Source organism: Ctenocephalides felis, unplaced genomic scaffold, assembly GCF_003426905.1.
Source record: "Ctenocephalides felis isolate EL2017-DRISC unplaced genomic scaffold, ASM342690v1 CF-g0.4_SCAFFOLD_01886, whole genome shotgun sequence".
Lineage (NCBI taxonomy): Eukaryota > Metazoa > Arthropoda > Insecta > Siphonaptera > Pulicidae > Ctenocephalides > Ctenocephalides felis.
The window spans coordinates 18,239,308-18,261,125 of record NW_020538040.1 but is presented as its reverse complement, the minus strand read 5'-3'; the positions used below and the strand labels follow the sequence as shown (position 1 = coordinate 18,261,125).

Sequence of the window (21,818 nt, the reverse complement as noted above, 5' to 3'; positions counted from 1 at the left end):
CAAAGGAAGGACATTAACGGAGAAGATACAACAATAAGTTGTAAAGACTAAGACACACACATTTCGCCGGCGGAGCGAACGGCGGGTGCGTCCCGCGTGCAGGAATACGTCGGGCTATTATGTTCGGATAGAATCTTCAAGTGTTGTTACGAGTATGTTGTTCGCTTTAAATTATTAGAGACGAATCAAAACTTTACACGTTAAACAAGCATGATAAACGAATGTTGTGGATAAATCATCGAAGAAAAACTAGTGGTGCATGGCGTCGTGCCTTAAGGCAGACTGCTGGAAGTTTCCGCACTGAAAATTAAATTAAAAAAAAAAACAGAATTTTTTGAAAACTGAAAAATTCACTTTTTTTATTTTTTTCATATTTCGAAAATTTTTAAGTATTTTTCAAAGTAATCTGTGTTAGAGACGAAATATCGAAGCACTTTGGTATATCTTTGGTATCTAACACGCAAACATTTGTAAGAAACTCATGGAAATGTGAAAAACCGCTGGATCAGTCTTTCAAAAAAAATTAAACAATTATTCATTATGTCAATACAAGTTGTATGACAGTTGTAGATTCATAATTAAGAATGCAGCAGAAAAAATACTAACCTAGTGGTGTATGGCGTCGTGCTTTAAATCAAATTGTTGCAACGTGCCGTACCAAATTTTAAAATTACATATTTTGTTTAGAAAACTTTGAAAAAATTCGGTTTTTGAGAATTATAAAATTATTGAAAAAAATTGACTTTTTTGAAAAAAAATTATATTGTGAAAAATTTTGGAAATTTTGAACTTTTTTCAAAGCAATCGCACTGTTTAAGCTGCGTAAAGACAAAATATAGAAGCGCGTAAGCGCCGCGTTGCAATCTAACGGATAAACAACGGAATCCATAAAAATATAAACAAAGTTTATACTAATTATTAAATATTTGATAATTTGTTGTGCATATGTTTAATGATCATTTTTGACCGCTAAATGGTATTTTTTTACTTTTTTTAATCGATATCCGAAACTGCTAGACCTGCCTTCCCAAACATTCAATCAATTATTCATTTTGTCAATACAAGTAAAATGTTTTTTTGAATTATTGAAATCGGACGCTGGACCTGCGTTTGCCGAAAGCTAATCAGCACGTCTCCATATCAATAGGAACGGAATGTTTTTTGAAATATTCAAATCGGTTTATCCGTGTTCTTAAAATCGTCGACAAAAAATTGTATCCGAACACACACACATACAATTTTTTCCAAGGTATGCCAAAATGTTCAAAAACCTCTGAAACATGGTATATAAAAATTCTCATTTTCCCGTTTTTGCGATTACTACAACTTACTCTACGAAAAGTTAATGATAAATATTTTAAATAAATTAATTACTTCAACAAATCTAAAGTTTTCATTATGTGTTCATAAATAAAGGAAACCTTGAGCATCTTGAATCAATTCTAATGTATTAACCCTTTGCGCTCGAATGACATATAGTAGCCAATATGTAACGTCAAAAATATTTAGAAAATGTCTTTAATTAATTTTCTAAACATTTTTTTTGTATGTTTGCAAATAATAAAATTAAGTTACTTGTATATTTTCGAAAAAAGTCTCAAGTGCTTCAAAGTATTGAAAATGGTTAAATGTGTAATACAATACATTGTGTATTGTGAATTTTAATTTTTCTAACATAGTTATTTTCATGTATTATAATTGATTTATAAAATTTTTCGAATTAGCTTCGAAACGTCGTAATATAGATAGATATGGATTGCATGAAGTTGTATTGTTTGAAAGAGTTGCGAAATAGAAATCTTGTGAAAACCTATTTTTTAAAACATAAAAAATAACTATTAGTCCAGTTGTATTCAATATTATATATATATATATATATATATATATATATATATATCATATATATATATATATCATTCAATTCCCTCTTCAGTATTTTATTTTCTATTAAAATTCATAAAACTGATTCATTTAAGCTTAATTTAGGTAAGAATCTCGGAATTCGAGATACCCAGCTGTAAGTCTATAAATATTTGTATATTGACACCTAAAATTTGTCTCAAAACCTACTTATGGTAGGGTGTACGCAACATATATAAGTTTTGAGACAACTTTTAGGGTTGACACAAGTATTTACAGACTTATAGCTGTGTATCTCGAATTCCGAGGTAAACTTACTATGACTGGACTATGAAGAATATCAGCGGAACCATGTTATTATAAATTATTGCAAGCACAGGACATCCAATAGATTAAAGTGACTTATCTTCATCATAAAATTGCGTAGAAAATTTTTGTTGGGTATCAAAATAAGATTAATAATATTTATATTCCCGAAAATCATTTTGAAATATACACATTCCCACTAGTATCGTGACTAATATTTAATTTATCTAATACCGACATGATACTTCGACACCGCATCAGTCTCCTCCGTCTGGGTTGATCTTTTACCTTTTACCTCTTCATATATATTTATTCAGAAAATGCGTGCATATAATCTAAGGGGTGTTTTGTCACCTCGACTCCGCATACATTACCTGTAATTATGTTTTATGTTTTATGCGTCCACCCTTTTGACTCCGCTCGTATACCTACGCATCCCTTCATATAGACACGTAGCGCTATGAAAAACCATTAAGGAGTTTTCGGTAATATATTATCAAAGAAATTTATAATATGTGTGTGCTGTGCCGAAATATTAAGACAAGGGATGTTGTTCTTCATGCATATAAATATACAGAAAGCATTTGTAATTTTCGACGAGTTGAGTAATGAAACTGGCCCGATGTCATGGATACATGTCTTCTTATGCCGAACAAGACAGATGAGGAAAAATGATGGTATTGTATATGCAATCAAAGATCTATCGTTTTGAATTATCCAAGAATTTATTCAAAATTTAAATATATATATATATATATATATATATATATATATATATATATTAGGTTGTCAAATATCTCCCTTCCGCTTTTTTGCTCTTGGTTTATAATACAAAAAGGCTAATAAGGATATTTGACAACCTTATATATCATTGTTTTCTTTTTCTGGGTGAGTGATTTATATCTACCACTTTTAACGCATTTACAAACATATAATACATTTCTAAACAAGCAAAAATCTATATAATTAATTATTCATGATCATTTGAGGCTACAGATTTTGTTCATAAAATATCAACTAAGACAATAGTTACTCTAAACTAAAAAATATATTATAAACGAATGCTATTGGTTTTAACTGAACTTCCAAAACGACCCATCAAACAAGAAATATTAAAAATATCAAGCAACATCCTATTACTATAAAAGAAATATCACCTTTAAGCAAAATATTTTAGAAACAAAATCGCAATTTTGTTATTATTCACAAAGATGACAATTAAAAAAAAAGAGTACAATACGCAGCCATGTGCTAAATGCAAAATAAATATATATTTTCTAAAACAGCTATCAGAATTTAACAGGTCTATCAGGTCTAACAGGTCTGAGCTATCGTAATAAATATTCTCCTTAAAAACTTTTTCAGAAGACAGCCCAATGTTTGGAATTTCTCTAAAATCTATAAGCTATCGTATATAATATACTCCTAAACGTCACTTTTTTTTAAGACAACTTAACGGTTAACCTATCTCTGTTTAATATTTTAATTATTAGAATTTTTCAAATAATGATGATATTAAAGCAATGCCAAAAAGAAACTATTTTCATTTTCACCATCTACATTTTAAGTAAAAACTGATATCATTATTGCTTGAAAATATGGTTGAAATGAGAGTAGAAACACTTAGTTCGCAATTTCAACCATTTGTTTTTAACGTTTATTGTTACAATTTATATAATAGTTTTTTATTGGTGTAGCAATGCCAAATAAGGGTTACTTTCATTTTGGTAACTTATTGTTATCTGTATATCCAAGTGAAAACCAAAACTAGCTGTAAGTGGAATTCTGTCTTAAGGCAATTAGGGCATCGTGCCTTAAGGCAAATTGCTGGAACTTCCCGTACCAAAAATTATTATTATTTTTTAAAACGATTAACATTTTTGAAAAAAAATTAGTTTTAAAAAATAAGATTTTTGAGAAACTATAAATTGGACAAAAAATTAGTTTTTTTTTGAAAAAAAAAATATTTTTAAAAAATTTTTTTTTAATTTTTTTTTTTTTTTTTGAAAAAAATTTTTTTTTCTTTATTTTGACATATTGTGGAAGATCTGAACTTTTTTTTTAAAGCAATCGTACTGCTTTAACTACCTAGGAACAAAATATAAAGCGCGTAAGCGCCGCGTCGCTGTCTAACGCATAAGCATTGGTACGGAACCGATAGGAATGTTAACAAAATGTATACTTATTGTTAAAATCTCTATAAAATGTCTGATAATTTGATGTGCATATGTCTAATGATCATTTTTGACCGCCAAATGGCTCATTTTTTTACTTTTTCCTCTATATCTCCGAAACCGCTGGACCTACCTTCATGAAAGTTGTATCGATTCTTCATCTTGTCAATACAAATAAAATGTTTTTTGAATTATTAAAATCGGACGCTCCGTTCTCTTAAAAACTGAGTTACCGTTTTCGGAACTTTTTACCCCGTATCTTCGGAACGGCTTGACCTGCCTTTGCCAAAAACTAATCAGCACGTCTCCTTATCAATACGGATCGAATGTTTTTTGAATTATTCAAATCGGTTGATCCGTGTTCCCGAAATCGTCGACGAAAATTTGTATCCGCACATACATACACACACATACATACATACACACACACATACACACACACATACACACACACATACACACACACACACACACACACACACACACACACATACATCCATTTTTTCTAAGGTATGCCAAAATGTTCAGAAACCTCTGAAACGTAAAGATATATAAAAATTTTCATTTTCGATTTTTTTGCGATTACTATAACTTGCCCTACGGGAAGTTAAAAATCACTACTGCTTAAGATCAAACTGCTCAAAACAGTAATTAAAGCCGAGACCTCTGAAATAACCCAAAGCTATAAAAACTAATCTACGATCAAGTCCTTTGATAAAAAAATGACAAAAATGTAAAATTGATGAATGAAATTTTCCGGCAAAAATATGGACTTCTCCTCCTTCTGGAAGTTAAAGATAAATAAGTCAACAAACCAGACATCTTAATCAGGCGTATAATCCCCAAATACAATATTTACTACAATCCTCCCACAAGATTTCTTCACCTCGACTAAGTCCGCGGTAAATTTACCAATATATCGGCATTACTTTTTAATTGAGTTACGATAGCCCAACTTTTCGCATTAACTTGTTTCTTTCTCGGCGAGCTTCTAATAAAGATTACGTAAGCTCTAACCTTTATATATACGAATATACGCACATTTTAATAGAAGTTTGTTACAAGGCGTTTGACGGGGCACGATGAGTCTAAATCAGACCATAAAACACACCTTGCACCTAATTTCAGGTGTGCAGAGCGATGGAGATCGAAGCTCGACCCTAATTTTACTCCTAATATATTTCTTATATTTTGTAAACAGTCGCGACACTTGCGAAATATGGGGTATTCAAATAAAAAAATCAACTAGTGGTGTATGAAAAAAACTGAGAACTTTACAAAAAAAATATAATATTGATTTTTCTTGAAAATTATGCTATTCTTTGAAAATCTTGTTTTTTTGTTAAATGTTTGAAAATAATCAACATACAGCAATAATTAAAAATCTTGTATTTTAGAAATAAGTTCATAGATTTAGGGCCCTTTGTTATGGATCTATTTTCCTATGAATTGGTAGCAAAAACTATTAAAAGCTGAAAATTTGCTGTGCGATCAGGCGTTTCATTCACAAAACTTTAGACTTTGTCTTGGTAAGCGACAAGGCCAATAAATTGAATCATTAGTTTATATAGGGTAGGGCGGATCACAAAAGTCCAACTTGAATTTATGTAATTATACTGTCTAAACAAAATGAACCTCATAACAACTAGCAAGCAGATAACTATCGAATTATGTTTAGCGAAATTTTCAGCAAGTTCCTAATTATAGAAATGTGATTTTTACTGTTTTTCTAAAATTTGTCATTAGTCCCTTTTACCCCATAGGCTGGATAAAAAGGGACTGCTAGGAGACAAACAGATCCGATGTCTTTATTTTAAATTAAAAAAAAAACACGAAATAATAGCTACAATATTTAACCAATGCAAAATATAAATTTCATTGGCATTTTGTTACAAAAATATGTTGATTAAATGCATAAATATTATTATTAAATGCATAATCAGAAATATTCACAAGCAGAGTTGGAAAAACTATTTTTTAAATAATCTTTTAAAATTTACTTTTACTTTGTTTTTATTTTTAACTTTCCTAAGGGTAAGTTACAGTAATCGTCAAAAAATCGAAAATACCTTTTTTTCATATCCTTACGTTTCAAAGGTTTCTGAGCATTTTGGCACACCTTAGAAAAATTTGCGCATGTGTATGGGTACTATTTTTTGTCGACATTTTTGGGAGCACTGATCAACCATTTTGAATTATTCAAAAAGAATTCGTTTCCTATCGCTAGAAAGATGTGCTGATTAGTTTTTGGCAGAGACAGGTCCAGCCGTTTCGGAGAAACGGAGCGAAGAGTGCACAAAATTGCAATTGAGTTTTTGAGAGAACGCAGCAGCCGATTTGAATAATTCAAGCAACATTTTACTTTTATTAACGAGAATAAATTTTCGCAAAAGCAAATCCAGCGGTTTTAAAGATCCAGAAGAGAAAGTTAAAAAATTGCCATTTGGCGATTGAGAATCAGATATTTTCCACAGTATGGATCAACCATAATTTTCAAATTAACAATTTTTTTCATTTCTTTCAATACTCAAACTTCTCAAATGTATTGAACATTTTCAAAAATGTCCAAGAAATTTAAAATTCACAAAAAGAATCTAATTTTTCTTTTTTGAGCTTTTAAAAGTTTTAAATTACGATACGGAAAGTTACAGCAATTTGCCTTAAGGCACCATGCCATGCATCACAGGTTCTATTGTTCACACCTTCGACAGGGTAAAGGTTTAGTTGGTCCTTTTTACCCTATTCATATGTAAGCTTTTATAAAAAATATATAAAAAAAAACTGTTGAACCAAACTAAAGAGTAACAATACATCTCAGAACACAATTAAATAATGTAAATCTGAAAGCTATATTCAGGTCTCAAACTAAACAACAGTGCTCACAATAAAAAAAAACTAACAACGAAAAAAAAATCTTTTGTTACAGATTTTTAACCATTGCCGTTTATATCCCAATAGCAATGTCATAAGGTTCAAAGTAATGGCTGGTTGCCCTCTACTTTCAAATACTGTTGTTAAAAAATTCCTAACTTCACTTCTTTTTGAGATATTGGTGGTGGACCATTTTACCCAAGAACCTTTAAAAGCCTGACTCTACCTATCCCAAACTGTTTGGGATTTCAGCTACACATGTATATATGTACATCTACGTGTGTATTTACAAAATCGTACATATGTTGCACAGTAGTTCTGCTGTAAAGTCCGTGGTGTTATTTATTCATTAATTAATCCGCGCACCTTCTCTCTCCAATGTATTTTCGCACTGCAATTGTACCTGTGTGCAAATGTGCTCCGAGTTCGGGGCGAAACGTAATCGATTGCGAAACGGACTTATCGGCCTTTCACAGGAGAGAAGGGGACGGAACTATCACACTGTCCTGAAGATGGACTGCTGTAGTGAACGCTTATTTCTCTAGGTTTGTGAAACGGGGTAGGAGTCGGCGAATAATTTGTTGAATTTATTTTCTGCTGAATTTTCAAGGTAATATAATGATGAAGTCCGAATAATTGAATAAAGTAAAAAATGCAGAAATCAAAAAAAAAAAATATATTATATAATTTCAGACATATTTCTGTTGAAAATGCTCTCCTCGCGAACTTAGTTACCCACAATAGCTCTATTGTATCAGCACTACGTATATCTATTGAAAGATTAAAAAGAAAATAGGGTCCAAGGACCTTGAGCTCTCGGCGAGATTCTAAACTTTAACGGATTTTTATAATTCAACCGCTTATCGTAGACTTTTAGTATTTCATTATAGTATGTAATTTCAGGCTATGAAATTTATCGTTACACATAGTTTCATCAGAATCGTCAGAAAAAATTGACCGATCCTTACCAAAAATTAATCAATGCCATATCATTCAAACAGTTTTTGAATTTTTAAATTCGATTCAAGATTGTAGCCTAAAATTTGGTAAAAAAAATCATACTTTTCTAACAGTTAGAAAGAAACGGCTTGGCCGATCTTCGGGAAAAACTGACTGATGATATCCTCATCAATTGGTCGAGTGTTTGAGAGAACGTCGATAAAAGGTCAAAAATTGGCTCACAAATACGCACACACAATGAACACATACTCTTTTCATACCACACACACATTTTCAAAATTTGTGTCGATTTCAGCTCATGCGATTCAGAATGACTTGAAACGTGGAGAAAACATAAAATTAGGAAATCGGTTTTTTCCGCGACAACAAACTCTTCCTTCGGAAAGTTAAATAGAGCTTACAATATGTAAAAACATGAACGTATTGTTGTATATACAATCATTTGAAAACTGATCCCGTAAATTAAATTTTTTGTAATAAGTAAACTAATATTAATATAAACTTATTGAAGTCAATGATAATAATAAACTAGCTGTAAGTGGAATTCTGTCTTAAGGCAATTAGGGCATCGTGCCTTAAGGCAAATTGCTGGAACTTCCCGTACCAAAAATTATTATTTTTTTTTAAAACGATTAACATTTTTGAAAAAAAATTACTTTGAAAAAATAAGATTTTTGAGAAACTATAAATTGGACAAAAAATTAGTTTTTTTTGAAAAAAAAAAATTTTTAAAAAAAATTTTTTTTTGAAAAAAAATTTTTTTTTCTTTATTTTGACATATTGTGGAAGATCTGAACTTTTTTTTCAAAGCAATCGTACTGCTTTAACTACATAGGGACAAAATATAAAGCGCGTAAGCGCCGCGTCGCTGTCTAACGCCTAAGCATTGGTACGGAACCGATAGGAATGTTAACAAAATGTATACTTATTGTTAAAATCTCTATAAAATGTCTGATAATTTGATGTGCATATGTCTAATGATCATTTTTGACCGTCAAATGGCTCATTTTTTTACTTTTTCCTCTATATCTCCGAAACCACTGGACCTACCTTTATGAAAGTTGTATCGATTCTTCATCTTGTCAATACAAATAAAATGTTTTTTGAATTATTAAAATCGGACGCTCCGTTCTCTTAAAAACTGAGTTACCGTTTTCGGAACTTTTTGCCCCGTTTTTTGAATTATTAAAATCGGACGCTCCGTTCTCTTAAAAACTGAGTTACCGTTTTCGGAACTTTTTGCCCCGTATCTTCGGAACGGCTTGACCTGCCTTTGCCAAAAACTAATCAGCACGTCTCCTTATCAATACGGATCGAATGTTTTTTAAATTATTCAAATCGGTTGATCCGTGTTCCCGAAATCGTCGACGAAAATTTGTATCCGCACATACATACACACACACACATACATACATACATACACACACACACACATACACACACACACACACACACACATACATCCATTTTTTCTAAGGTATGTCAAAATGTTCAGAAACCTCTGAAACGTAAAGATATATAAAAATTTTCATTTTCGATTTTTTTGCGATTACTATAACTTGCCCTACGGGAAGTTAAAAAATGCTGCAATTTACTTTCTATTCAAAAATAATATACGTAAAAATAGTGTAGTACAATGCGTAAAACAACAAAAAAATTATATATGATAATTAAAATAAAAGATACTATCTTCTTGTACCTCATAATTTCCATCAGTTGTAAATTCAAAACTTGTACAACCATGCACTGTTGACAGATGTAGTATTAATTTCCGGCAAATTATCCATAAAAAACAATATTAATATTATGAATGAAGTAGGTCGCGAAGGTCGCTTATCAAAAAGTGCAAAAATCTTGTATTAAAAATTAAAGTAACTGCAAACCTCATGTAAAAAATTATTAAAAACATTTCTAAGTATCAAATAAATATAATAAAATTTGCACAAGCGCCAAATCTAATCTGTTTACATACAAATACACCTTTGCGTATGGAGGAGAGTCACATCTTCTAGTTGACCTGAGAGGCAGACCACCGATAAATACTCGAAAACCGACTGCGATATATACAGACATATATATATATATATATATATATATAATATATATATATATATATACATACTAGAAACTGACTACAGTTGTGCATTTTACAGTTGTGGCAGAGGTCGAATAATATAAACTATAAGGAATACCTGTGTCAGTGCTGAAGACAATATGTAGAGCTTGTCTGTATATTATATTATCATAGATATTAACATTTACAATTTCAATAAGTCTGATCTGAAATATGAATTGGTGCTATCAACTTGTAAAAAACTATGAATTTGCTGTGTGATCAGGTGTTTTACGAACAAAACCTAACTTCATGTATGTGTTATAACAGATACATCAGGAAGTTGCACTTATAATAAAACTGATATTTGACGTTTATGTGTTTTGTAGGTTAGATTTTATATGTGAAACGTCTGATCCCACAGCAAATACATAGCTTTTGACAGTTTGTTACTACCAATTCATATAAAGATAGACCCGTAACATAGCGCTGCCTTAACATTTCTATATCCGAGAATTGGCCCCTAAATTACAATGTTTAACATACATGTTATTGTTTGAATATATGGTAAAACGTCCTTTAGAATATTTCTGACATATCATCACAAAGTGGGTTCAAAGAAATTTTAATATTTCAGAGTACATAACTGTATATACAGAACAGTAGAGAAACTTTCTAAAAAATACTGCACTACTGTACTACAATTATATTTAGTTTAAGTCTCCAGAATTTGTTTTTCTCTAATTGTATTTTTTATTTGTTAATTTAAAAAAATTGACAAAATAAGTAAATTGTGAAAGTAATACGTATTATGCCTCCGGCGGCAACCGAGTGCAAAGGGTTGATACATTTTTACGAAGTATTGATTCAAAATATCTTAAAAAGTAAAGATGAGCAGAAATATTAATATATTTCGGATAAAACTAATAAATGCTACAAATGTTAGGACATTAGCACATAATATGTGAATCTGTAAAATGTGAGTATGTGTAAAACGTGTATGAGTATGTGTGAAACTAATTGATCTTTTAACTTTTCATCGACGTTTTTTCAAAAACGGCAAAAATTTAAAAACCATTTATTTACTACATAACACTGGCACTAACGATGAAACTCGTTAAAGTTGCCATTGATCAGTTTCGAAAGACGATCGGCCGAGCCATTTCTTCAGACTTTAAGCACAAATCCAGAATAACGTATTTTTGTGGGCTGTTTGAGAATGATACACAATATTCCATTTTTCTCGGCTATTGCATTTACATAAACAACCGATAAGCAATTGGCGACAGACCCCATATTAGCTTATACGTATGGGTAATTTTATGTAAATTTCTTAATATTAATGATTCAGGTTTTAGGCCTTGTCTTTATTCAAGACAAAGCCTTCCAAAAATTACTTTTGTCGTTTCTTTATAATCGTAACTGATTCGAATTTTCATATTTGTCCTAACTATATGATTGCAGTACTTTGAAGCGCGAGTTAGCAAATGCAAATTGCCAAAGACAATGTGTACTTTGACATTTTTTAAAAAATTAAAGCGTTCTATATTAATTTGATTCATAACATACAGACGATCTAATTAAAAATTTATAATCGTAATATAAATTTTTAATTTATACAGACGATCTAATTCATATATTGAATATAAATGTAAGCATCCTTTACAAATTTAATGATGACCAACCTTTACCATTTGGTTTTAATGCAAATATGCAAAAACTTTCACGAACAAATACCTAAAAATTTTCCAAATTGTCACGGTGGTTAATTTAGAGTTAAATAAAGAAAATCGATTAGGCTAGATAACACTTGACAATACTCAACATTGAGTTAAAAACGCTCATTGATTGATGGCCACTTAAAAAATATGTAACTATAATAATTTATGAAATAAGGGTTTGAGGTAAAATGGTGAATATTTAGGATTATATGTGTTTTTTATAATCGCATTATAAAAAATAAAAAATAAATTTGGCCACAAAAAATGAAAAAAATGGGTAGAATTTTTAGAAAGAATATAACTACGAAACAAACTATGGAAATTGTCTTTACATTTTTACCAATAATAATTTCAAAACCATTTACAGCACCCAAATAAAAACTAGTAGTGTATGGCATCATGCATTAGAGCAAATTGCTGGAACTTTCCGTACGGTAATAAAATATTCGAAGAATATTAAAAGTTTTCAAATATGTTATTATAAGCATTGGAACTTTCATTATTTGTATTTTATATACAAAATAGAAGAGCTTATAAATTAAACGATGACGATTATGTAAATTTACATGAAAATGTAAATAAACAAAACTTAATAAAGCGGAGTTAGAGTAAAAGATCTGCTCTACTATTTCTAAGAATTATATAAACTGAACTGCAAAGTTAAAATTATTTATTTAAAGTATATAAGAAAGCGTTAAAATTTTAGCTAGAAATAAACTTAAAATCCGAATTATTGAAATGAAAAAAAAACATGTTATAATTTTTTTTTTGATTTCACCAACAACAATCATTTCGTCAATAAAAGCAAAAGGGTTTTTTGAATCATTCAAATCGGATGCTTCAATCTCTCAAAATCTATCATTTTTCGCACATTTAGCTCTTTATCTCCAAAATGGCTGGACCTGTCTTTGCCAAAATCTAATGAGCACATATCCCCATGAGGAGAAATCAAATTTTTGGAATATTTCAAATCGGTTGATCCGTGCGCCTGAAATCGTAGACAAAAAATTGCACACAAAAGATACACACATCTGTTTTTTCTAAAGAATGCCAAAATGTTCAGAAACCTCTAAAACGCGAAGATATGCAAAAATTTTCATTTTCGATTTCTGGACGTTTATTATAACTTACCCTACGGATCACATATCCCCATGAGGAGAAATCAAATTTTTGGAATATTTCAAATCGGTTGATCCGTGCGCCTGAAATCGTAGACAAAAAATTGCACACAAAAGATACACACATCTGTTTTTTCTAAAGAATGCCAAAATGTTCAGAAACCTCTAAAACGCGAAGATATGCAAAAATTTTCATTTTCGATTTCTGGACGTTTATTATAACTTACCCTACGGAACATTAAAAAGAAAAATACTTTAATCTTGTTTATGTTAAGTAGTCTATAATATAAATCAAATAGAATAAATTGAAAACAAGTTATTATTTTATATTTTTCAATTTCGGCAACTCTCAGTGAATTTTCAAAAGAGAATGATAATTTCAATTTCCTGCAAAGATACGTGAAGATATGCCCTAAATTTTCACCTATCTGATAACAAATACCAAATATCAGACCGGCAGTCGTCTCCGCTCTACTTTGAAGACATGACGATTTCGGCGTATTTTATGTACGTGATCTCGTTAATTATGCAAACGTTTGCTTGCATATCAAGAAAACACTCTCGTGTAGTCGGTTTCCTCAAGACACACGGGAATAAGTTTTCGGGTTAAATATACCGAAATATACCGCTCAGATATTATGCCTAAACCACGCGTGGCCATAATATCAGCGCGTTAGCGTTTCGCGTTAATAAGCCTAAAGCGCTTCCCTCAATTTGTTTAATACATTCAGAGCGTACAAATTATTTTACACCACTCTAATACATACAAATTATGCGCTTGTGATAATGCCAAAGTGGGATCATGTTCGGGGTGTCGACATTACATTACCCACTGCCAGTTACTTTGTTCAAAATTAAAAAAAAAAACTAGTGGTGTATGGCATCGCGTCTTAAAGCAAATTGCAAAAACTTCCCGTACCAAAGATTAAAATTTTTCAACACAAGCAAAATGTTTTTTTGAATTATTGAAATCGGACTCTCTGTTCTCTCAAAAACTGAATTCCCATTCTTGGCACTTTTTGCCTCATATCTTTAAAACGACTAAACCTGCCAAAAACTAATTAGTACATCGTCTTAAGAACCAAATGTTTTTTGAATCATTCAAATCGGTTAAACCGTGTTCCCAAAATCGTCGACAAAAATTTGTATCCGCACTCACATATACACACACGCACACATTCATACACACATACATCCTTTTAAGGTATGCCAAGATGTTCAGAAACCTTGGAAACGTGAAGATATAGACAAATTTTCATTTTCTATTTTTTGTTAATTAGATTAAAATAGTTATGAAAAAAATTTACTGTGTCTAGTAGCGCAATGCATAGCTGAAGGATATGAATTAACAAAGAAAAAATTATTAGTGATCCACATTATAATTCCAGTGTATGCTCAATTGAATGACTGACAAATTAGAGAGCTTTCATTTTTTACCTGAATTTTAGAAAAAACGAAATTTTTCAAAAAAAAAAAAACATCAACAATTTCAGGATTTTTTCTAGGTACTAAAAATACACGCAATGGGAAAGTTTGGTGGAAAAGAGAGGATAATTTTAAATATCACCAAAATGAAACAAATGAAAAGAGGGCCCAAAAATTCTTAGAAATCGATCACGTGATTAATAGTCGGCCCTTAACCCTTAACCACCTTACAAATGAAACTCAAATGCACATTTAATCTCATTTTCGGTTCATTTCGGTTGGTAATTCACAATTTTTATAAATCATATTTTTATCATTGAATTTTCAAAATTAAAGAATTTTTAAATTTTCTATCTAAGATATTTGGTTTCCGTAACATTTAATTTTTAAAATTCAAGAAATTTGGCATGTTTTCCATACCAAATTATATACTCTTGTAAATTAACCATGTGCTTGGATATTAATATTGTCGTAATATCTACGTTTGAGGTAACAATTTTCAATGAGCTTTTTAATATAGTCTTATACTGTCGGTACGTCAGTCTGTTCGTGTATATTTTGTAGAATAATAGTGTCTTGTCAGTGGATCTCTCGGTTTGTCTAGTACTAACCGTGCTCCCGAAATCGTCGACGAAAAATTGTATGCGCACACACATACGCACATCCGCACACAAATACGAACACACACATCCATCCATTTTTTCTAAGGTACGCCAAAATGTTCAGAAATCTTTGAAACGCAAAGTAATCTCAGTGCCTTGTTCTGTATAGTCTGTAGTCTTAAAAAATTAGGCAAAGATATTGTGTTAAATTTTGTTCGATAAAAAAACTATGCTTGTGACTTTTTATTGTTCCCAAAACATAGACACATCAAAGCTCGGAAATTTGTAATAATGAATGAAATAAAAACTGTGAGATATAATGGAACGCCAAAAAGTGACGATAAGAAAAGAGTGCTTTGAATATTGGAAAAAATCGTTGACATAAGAGCATTGTATCTGATAAAAATTAAATTGAATGCTTCTAATACATCTTATCAACTACGAAAAGCACTGTCACCTTCGGCGTTATCAAATATAAGTATCATGAATTAACTAGAAGTACCCATAATCAGGCTTGATCAGTCCGAGGACACCTCTCTCGGCTGCATCTCTCCCAATCCCTAGAGGCCCATAAAACAGAATCCTTTCTTTATCCCGAATTTTCATATTTCGCCTATTTGCTATTTGCTTCCAAATCCCCCGAAAGATCTTAATGACGCGGCGACCAAAGCAACTGAAGTCACTCTCTCGACTTATAATCCGCGCGTCGCGGGATTAGCGTTCGAACGCATTAAAACACAGGACCGAAATGGGAAGAAAAAGTCAGGAAAAAATAATAAAAAAATGTAAATTAAATAAAATCACTTGTCAGCATTCTCTGCTAAATATAATTATTTTTATAGATTGCAGAATGAAAATAAAATAAAAAAAAACTAGTGGTAAATATCATCGTGCCTTAAAGCAAATTGCTGGAACTTCCCGTACCGTAACGAAATATTCGACAAATATTAAATGTTTTAGAATTATTTCAGTTGTCTAATATTTCTAAGTATTATATATAAACTGAATTACAAAGTAAAAATCATCTATTTAAAGTATATAAGTTTTGAGTTCTGAGCTTTAGAACTTTAGCCAGAAATAAAAATAAAATCTGAATTATTTTCGATATACAAAAAAAAATTGTTTACCCGCCCTAAAAACTGTATCCATACATACATACACACAAAACACGCACGCACACACACATCCATTTTTTCTGAGGTATGCCAAAATGTTCAGAAACCTCTAAAAACCTTTCGGTTTTCGGCCCATTACTATAACTTACCCTATGGGCAGTTTATTAGTGGTGAATGGTATTGTGCCTTAAGGAAAAATTGCTGGAACTTTCCATACTGTAATTAAACATTCGCGAAATAAAAATAATCAATCAATATTAATAAATGATAATTGTTTCAGATATTTTAAAATAATTATTATGAAAACTGTAAATTTCATTGTCGTATTTTATAAATCTAATACAAGTGCTTATATTTGAGCGACGAACTTTATCAATGCTTATCTATAAGAACGAAAACATATTAAACAAACGCCGTCGACAAAGCAATATGTTTTTTGAAACACTCTAATCGGTTGTGCCGTTCACTGAAAAACGGTTATTCTTTACACTTTTTACGCCGTAACTTCCAAAACACTAGACCTGCCTTCGCAAAAATGTACGCAATCTGATTTAATTCATCAATTTTTCTGATAAAGATTGAAATAACTTAGTACCTACTTATAAAAAATTATTTATAAAAAATAGTAAAGTTTATATTACTATGATTAAAATATAGTTATTATATTTTTAACGAATGGAAAAGCAGCTATTGAGTTGTTTTTGCAATATGTCACTAAAATATACAATGTCCCTATTACGGCTGACAATTGTAAATTCCAAAAATTTACTAAATCTTCTTAACGAAACAGTTGTAAATATAGCAGTGAATTAAAAAAAAATCGCCCAATCAATACAAATTAAATGTTTTGTAATAATTACAATCGAATGTGCCTTTCTCTCAAAAACTGGTTGTTTTTGAACTTTTTGCTTCAAAACTCCAAAACGGCTGGGACTGCCTTTGCCAAAAACTAATCCAGACGTCTCTGAGAAAAACGTACGTATATGTGTGAATTTGTCTAATGTATATAATGTAATTTCAAAATTGAGTTCGATCCCGAGCTCGGTCAGCTCGATATCAAGCAGTATAACAAATATTATCTGAGGTTTTTGTTATAGATCTCAAAAATGATCTCAAGTAAAAATCGTAATTCGTGGGCATTGCTGCAACATATATACGCCAAAACTATTAAATATACATATCTAATATAAAATATATATATATATATATATATAGTTAAAGTTTAAAAAAAGAGTTATTGACTGCTCGTTTGTCTTCTCAAGAAATATGCTAGAATAAAATATATCGCTTTAAAAAAAACTAGATGTGATAATTAATAGCAATTTAAATTACAATTTAAAACTTCAGAACAGGTGAAGGCAAATTAAAATTTGAAATTGAAACCGTAGTTGACTTGTTATCTGAATTCTATTCTAAATTTCTACATAGTTAGCAAACTACATAATTTAATACCGCAATTTAATTATAAAATCTGAGTGAGTTATCGCATTTAATGTACAAGCTAATTATAAATAATGAGTAAAATATAAATGAATTAAAATAAAGCAACTATTTTATTCAATAATTGAATAAAATACTAATAGTTATGCCAACATTTTGAAAAAACATATAAATTAAAATCAATAGAAATTTGTTAGTGATTGCACGATCAAAATTTTTTGTTAACATTGCTCAAAATTACTATTTATAAGTTTGAATTATTTAAGATAGATATTAAATAGATAAATTGTTTGAAATACCTGGAATAAGAGCGATCTTTGAGTAATTTATATTAAAATGCTTTTTATTTTAGTGATCTTCGTTATATGAAAAGGTTAAATAATTCCGTATGAAATACCTGTTTCACCCTACATTACTGAAAAGTCTTTTATTTTCAGAAATCTATGCGTATGTGAGTGAAATGCCAATTGGCGAGGTATGTTATTTCTAAATTAACTAGTTGTCTGTATAATGAATAAGTTATTGTCTCCACAAAACAATTATATATTTTTTATTTTGCTTGTAGCAAAATTTCAAACTCCATTTATCAATAGCCATGAACTACTAGTAAATTTTAAAATTACGCTAAAGTATGAATGAAGTTATTAAAATTATATATTGAAAACAAAACAAATTAATAGCAACTAAAACAACTCTCAAACTATAAATTTTATCCCAAAGTTAGAGATTCTTTTTGAAGTCTAAGATCAAATTATGGAATATATATCACTTTTTGAGAGTAAGAGTGATATAAACACATAAATTTAACAGTCATTTATACAAATCATTTTAATTTCTGAAAAATAACTACAACTTTTTCTTTAAAAGAGTTGAAAATATGCTCATATTTAAGCTTTGTGTCATGAAAGCTCAAATCAAGTCAACGAGTTAAAAAGTGAGACGGTAGTGTAAATTTATTTCCTAATTCGTTTCAAATGGTAAATATCTCGAACAATAAAGCTTAACAATCAAATCGTATGAATACGATATTAATATCAAAATCAGAATGATCTTATTTCAGTAATAAATATTAATTACAGTTAAGCTCTCCTAACACCTCAAGCCTCGCTATTAAGCGAAACTTTACCGCGCGAGTTTGAAATAATATAATCGTTGTTACCTAAATTACCTAAAGCACACTTGCATAATATTTATACGTTCATATATTTATGTACATACATTTGGAATTGCCGAGGTAAAGTTTTGGAAACCCCTAACCTGAAACGGCTCTAACTCTCCCGTTGCTGTGCTGTGTGTAATCTTTGAATTTTCGTCAACAATAATAATTTCCCTGGGAAAAATCTTTCGAATTAATGTTATTGCCTTTGTATGCAAATGATATTTTCACCCTGTGGTAGTGGGCGACGTTGTAGCATTCTCGTATGTTTATTTTGGGGGGTGAGTTTGTACCTATGTGCTGATGGAGATTGTTCGTTAAAAACGCAGAGGTGCATCTATAAAAATACTTTGTGGAAAAATAGGACATGATTGTAGGACAATGTAGGTTCAATTATCCTTACTAAAAAAAACTAATAGATAATTGAAAATAACTTAGAAACCGCCCAGCAATCAATGGTCAAAATTTGATCAACACAATAAATTAATCAATGGTCAAAATTTAGTCAGCATAATTCCTAACAAATATCTTTCAAACAACTTTGAATTCTGTTAGTCTTGCAGAAATATATAATTATTTCATCAATACGTAATAGTCAATAAAATTAAATAAATAAGAAGATGCAAGAGTAATTTTCCTTTAAGTCAAGTTTAAGATATTTACTTAGTTGATAAATTGAAATTCTCACTAAAAAACTACCTAAAAACCTACTATATGGTTATTACACTATTATTTGACCAATCAATAATGGCCAATAAAATTAAATAAATAAGAAGATGCAAAAGACATTTTACTTTAAGACAAGTTCTAGCTAGTGGATAAATTGAAATCCTTACTAAGAAACATACTAGAATCTAGTAAAATCCGTGTTCTCGAAATCAAGGCCAAAATACTGTATCCGCACATACATACACACATTCATACATACGCAGACACACACCTCATCTATTTTTTCTAAGGTATTCCGAAATGTTCAAAAGGTTCTTAAATGTTAAGATAATAAAAATTTTCAGCGCTTATGCGCTTTAATATTTTGTCTACTGAGTGTGATTGCTTTGGAAAAAATCTGAATTTTCAAACAATTTTAAAATATGAAAAAAAAATCAAATTGATCAAAAAAGGTACATTTTTTACAAAAACTTCAAGACTCTCAAAAATGTAATTTTTTCAAAGTTTTCAAAAATATTAAAGCTTTTAGAAGTTTTGAATTACGATACGAGAAATTTCAGCAATTTTCCTTAAAGCACAATGCCATACACAACTAGTTTTTTTCAGGTTTGTTACGGGCCAGTGCCTATTACATAAATTTTTGCTCAAAAAGTAATATGGGTTGGTCTTAGATGTACTAGATGATTGGAAATTACTTAGGAACGGCCTAGGAGATCTTGCAAAAGCCTAATCAGCAGAATTCTTAAATTATTGATAATCTCATTCTGACAGTGAATTGCTGATTTTCATGCAAAACCATTCAATGTGAACCATTGTTGAGTTTTAAAATATATGCAGGTTTTAAATAGGTGCAAAAGTTTTCAAGAAAATGCCGAATATTTTTCCAATTTGGGTCCCAAACGGTATATGAAGACTTGAAACATGAAAAATATAGAATTTGCGAAGAGATGTTTCTGGTAAAAACGAAGTGATTTGCAAGATGACAATGAATCGAACGAAATGAGTAACTGAATTCATTTTAACCCGTTAACTATGATTGTCGAGTATACCCGTCATGAAGATGTCTCAAAATTTTGTGTATTGATGACTATATTCGTCATGAAATCTTTGACCATTGGCTACTTAGATGGCAAATTATGTAAAACGAAAAGCATGTTTAAATACAAAATTTAAAGATTTAAAATATTGTGAAGCCATGCCGGTATAAAATAAATAGTTGTAAGTAAGTGACACTGTATTTTCTTTCCTCGTATTTTGTCGCAATTATGATATAATTTTTATATTCATTTAGAGCTTCTTATTTTGTAGTTTACAAAACTAGATATGATGCTGGATACCGTACCTACTGGTAAAAATCTGAACGAATAAAAATGTTATGTACATATTTATATTTATTGAAATATATTTTTTGAATAAATGAATGAAAAGTGGCTCTATACCTCGATTTTGACGACACATTAGAGTGTACACAGTTCAATAAGCGTGCCACAGTTAAATGATTAAATAAATGATTTGCTTTCCATCACCCGGACAATAAGTCCTCAGAATCGTTTGCAATCCTCATATTCTTTCAAACACATGTAGAAATATCAAAATAATTTTTAACTTACAGGCGAGTGAGACTAGCAAGGCAAACGGTCGGAAATATCAGGCTAATTTATATCTTTCGTTGGCGTATGAATTATGCATACATTAGCTACCAGCAGGGACAGGCGTACATCCACAGGCTCTTTACATTGTTCGCCACGATACGCGATGTAATAATATAATATTCCTGTACAATAAATCTCTTGCTTTGCCTTGCTATTTCGCATTTAAAGTTTTATTTAAAGTTTTCGAATGGGGGATGGGGGATGGGGGATGGTGAACGCCTATCTTTTTTCCGCCGAAACGCCAGCGTAACTTGTGCAGTTAATTTCTCACTGAATACCTCACTCTTTGGTATGGCGCGATTTAAAAACGGAATTTTAAGATATATTTGGGAACCATTAAAATATAACTGAATCGTAAGAAACCATACATAGAACATCTAGTTATACATTCTGCCACTGATACCAAAATTTTATATTCAAAATTGAATATATATTATGATCTACAATTATTGTTAAAAAAATATGCCTATAAAGCACTCACCGACAGGAAACTGTATCTTTGCCACCTGAAAAATATCCATTGGGCCCCCAACGTCTTGGCAATTCCATCAAAGAAATTCCTTTATCACCAAAGATGCCCAACCAGATACTGGCTGGACTTGTCTTGATCCTAAATACGTTTCTTATGCAGGGTGGATTTGTACCCACCAAAGTCTGGAAAAATAAAAAAATGTTAGATTCTTTGTCAATATCGAG

General features: G+C 30.5%; 1 protein-coding gene across 2 annotated transcripts in view; it reads right to left on the bottom strand.

Moving 5' to 3' along the window:
- Nucleotides 1-21,818, bottom strand: part of LOC113377526 (nuclear pore complex protein Nup88-like) — a 276,647-nt gene that overhangs the window by 85,005 nt on the left and 169,824 nt on the right. Inside the window, exon 1 of one of the 2 annotated variants that reach the window (XM_026617877.1) lies at nt 21,604-21,756. The exons of the other annotated variant lie outside the window; for it this stretch is intronic. Within the exon in view, the coding sequence (XP_026473662.1) occupies nt 21,604-21,671 (68 nt within the window). The 5' untranslated portion in view covers nt 21,672-21,756. Of the gene's footprint in view, nt 1-21,603; nt 21,757-21,818 lie in introns of those variants that run through there. 2 annotated transcript variants of the gene reach the window in all.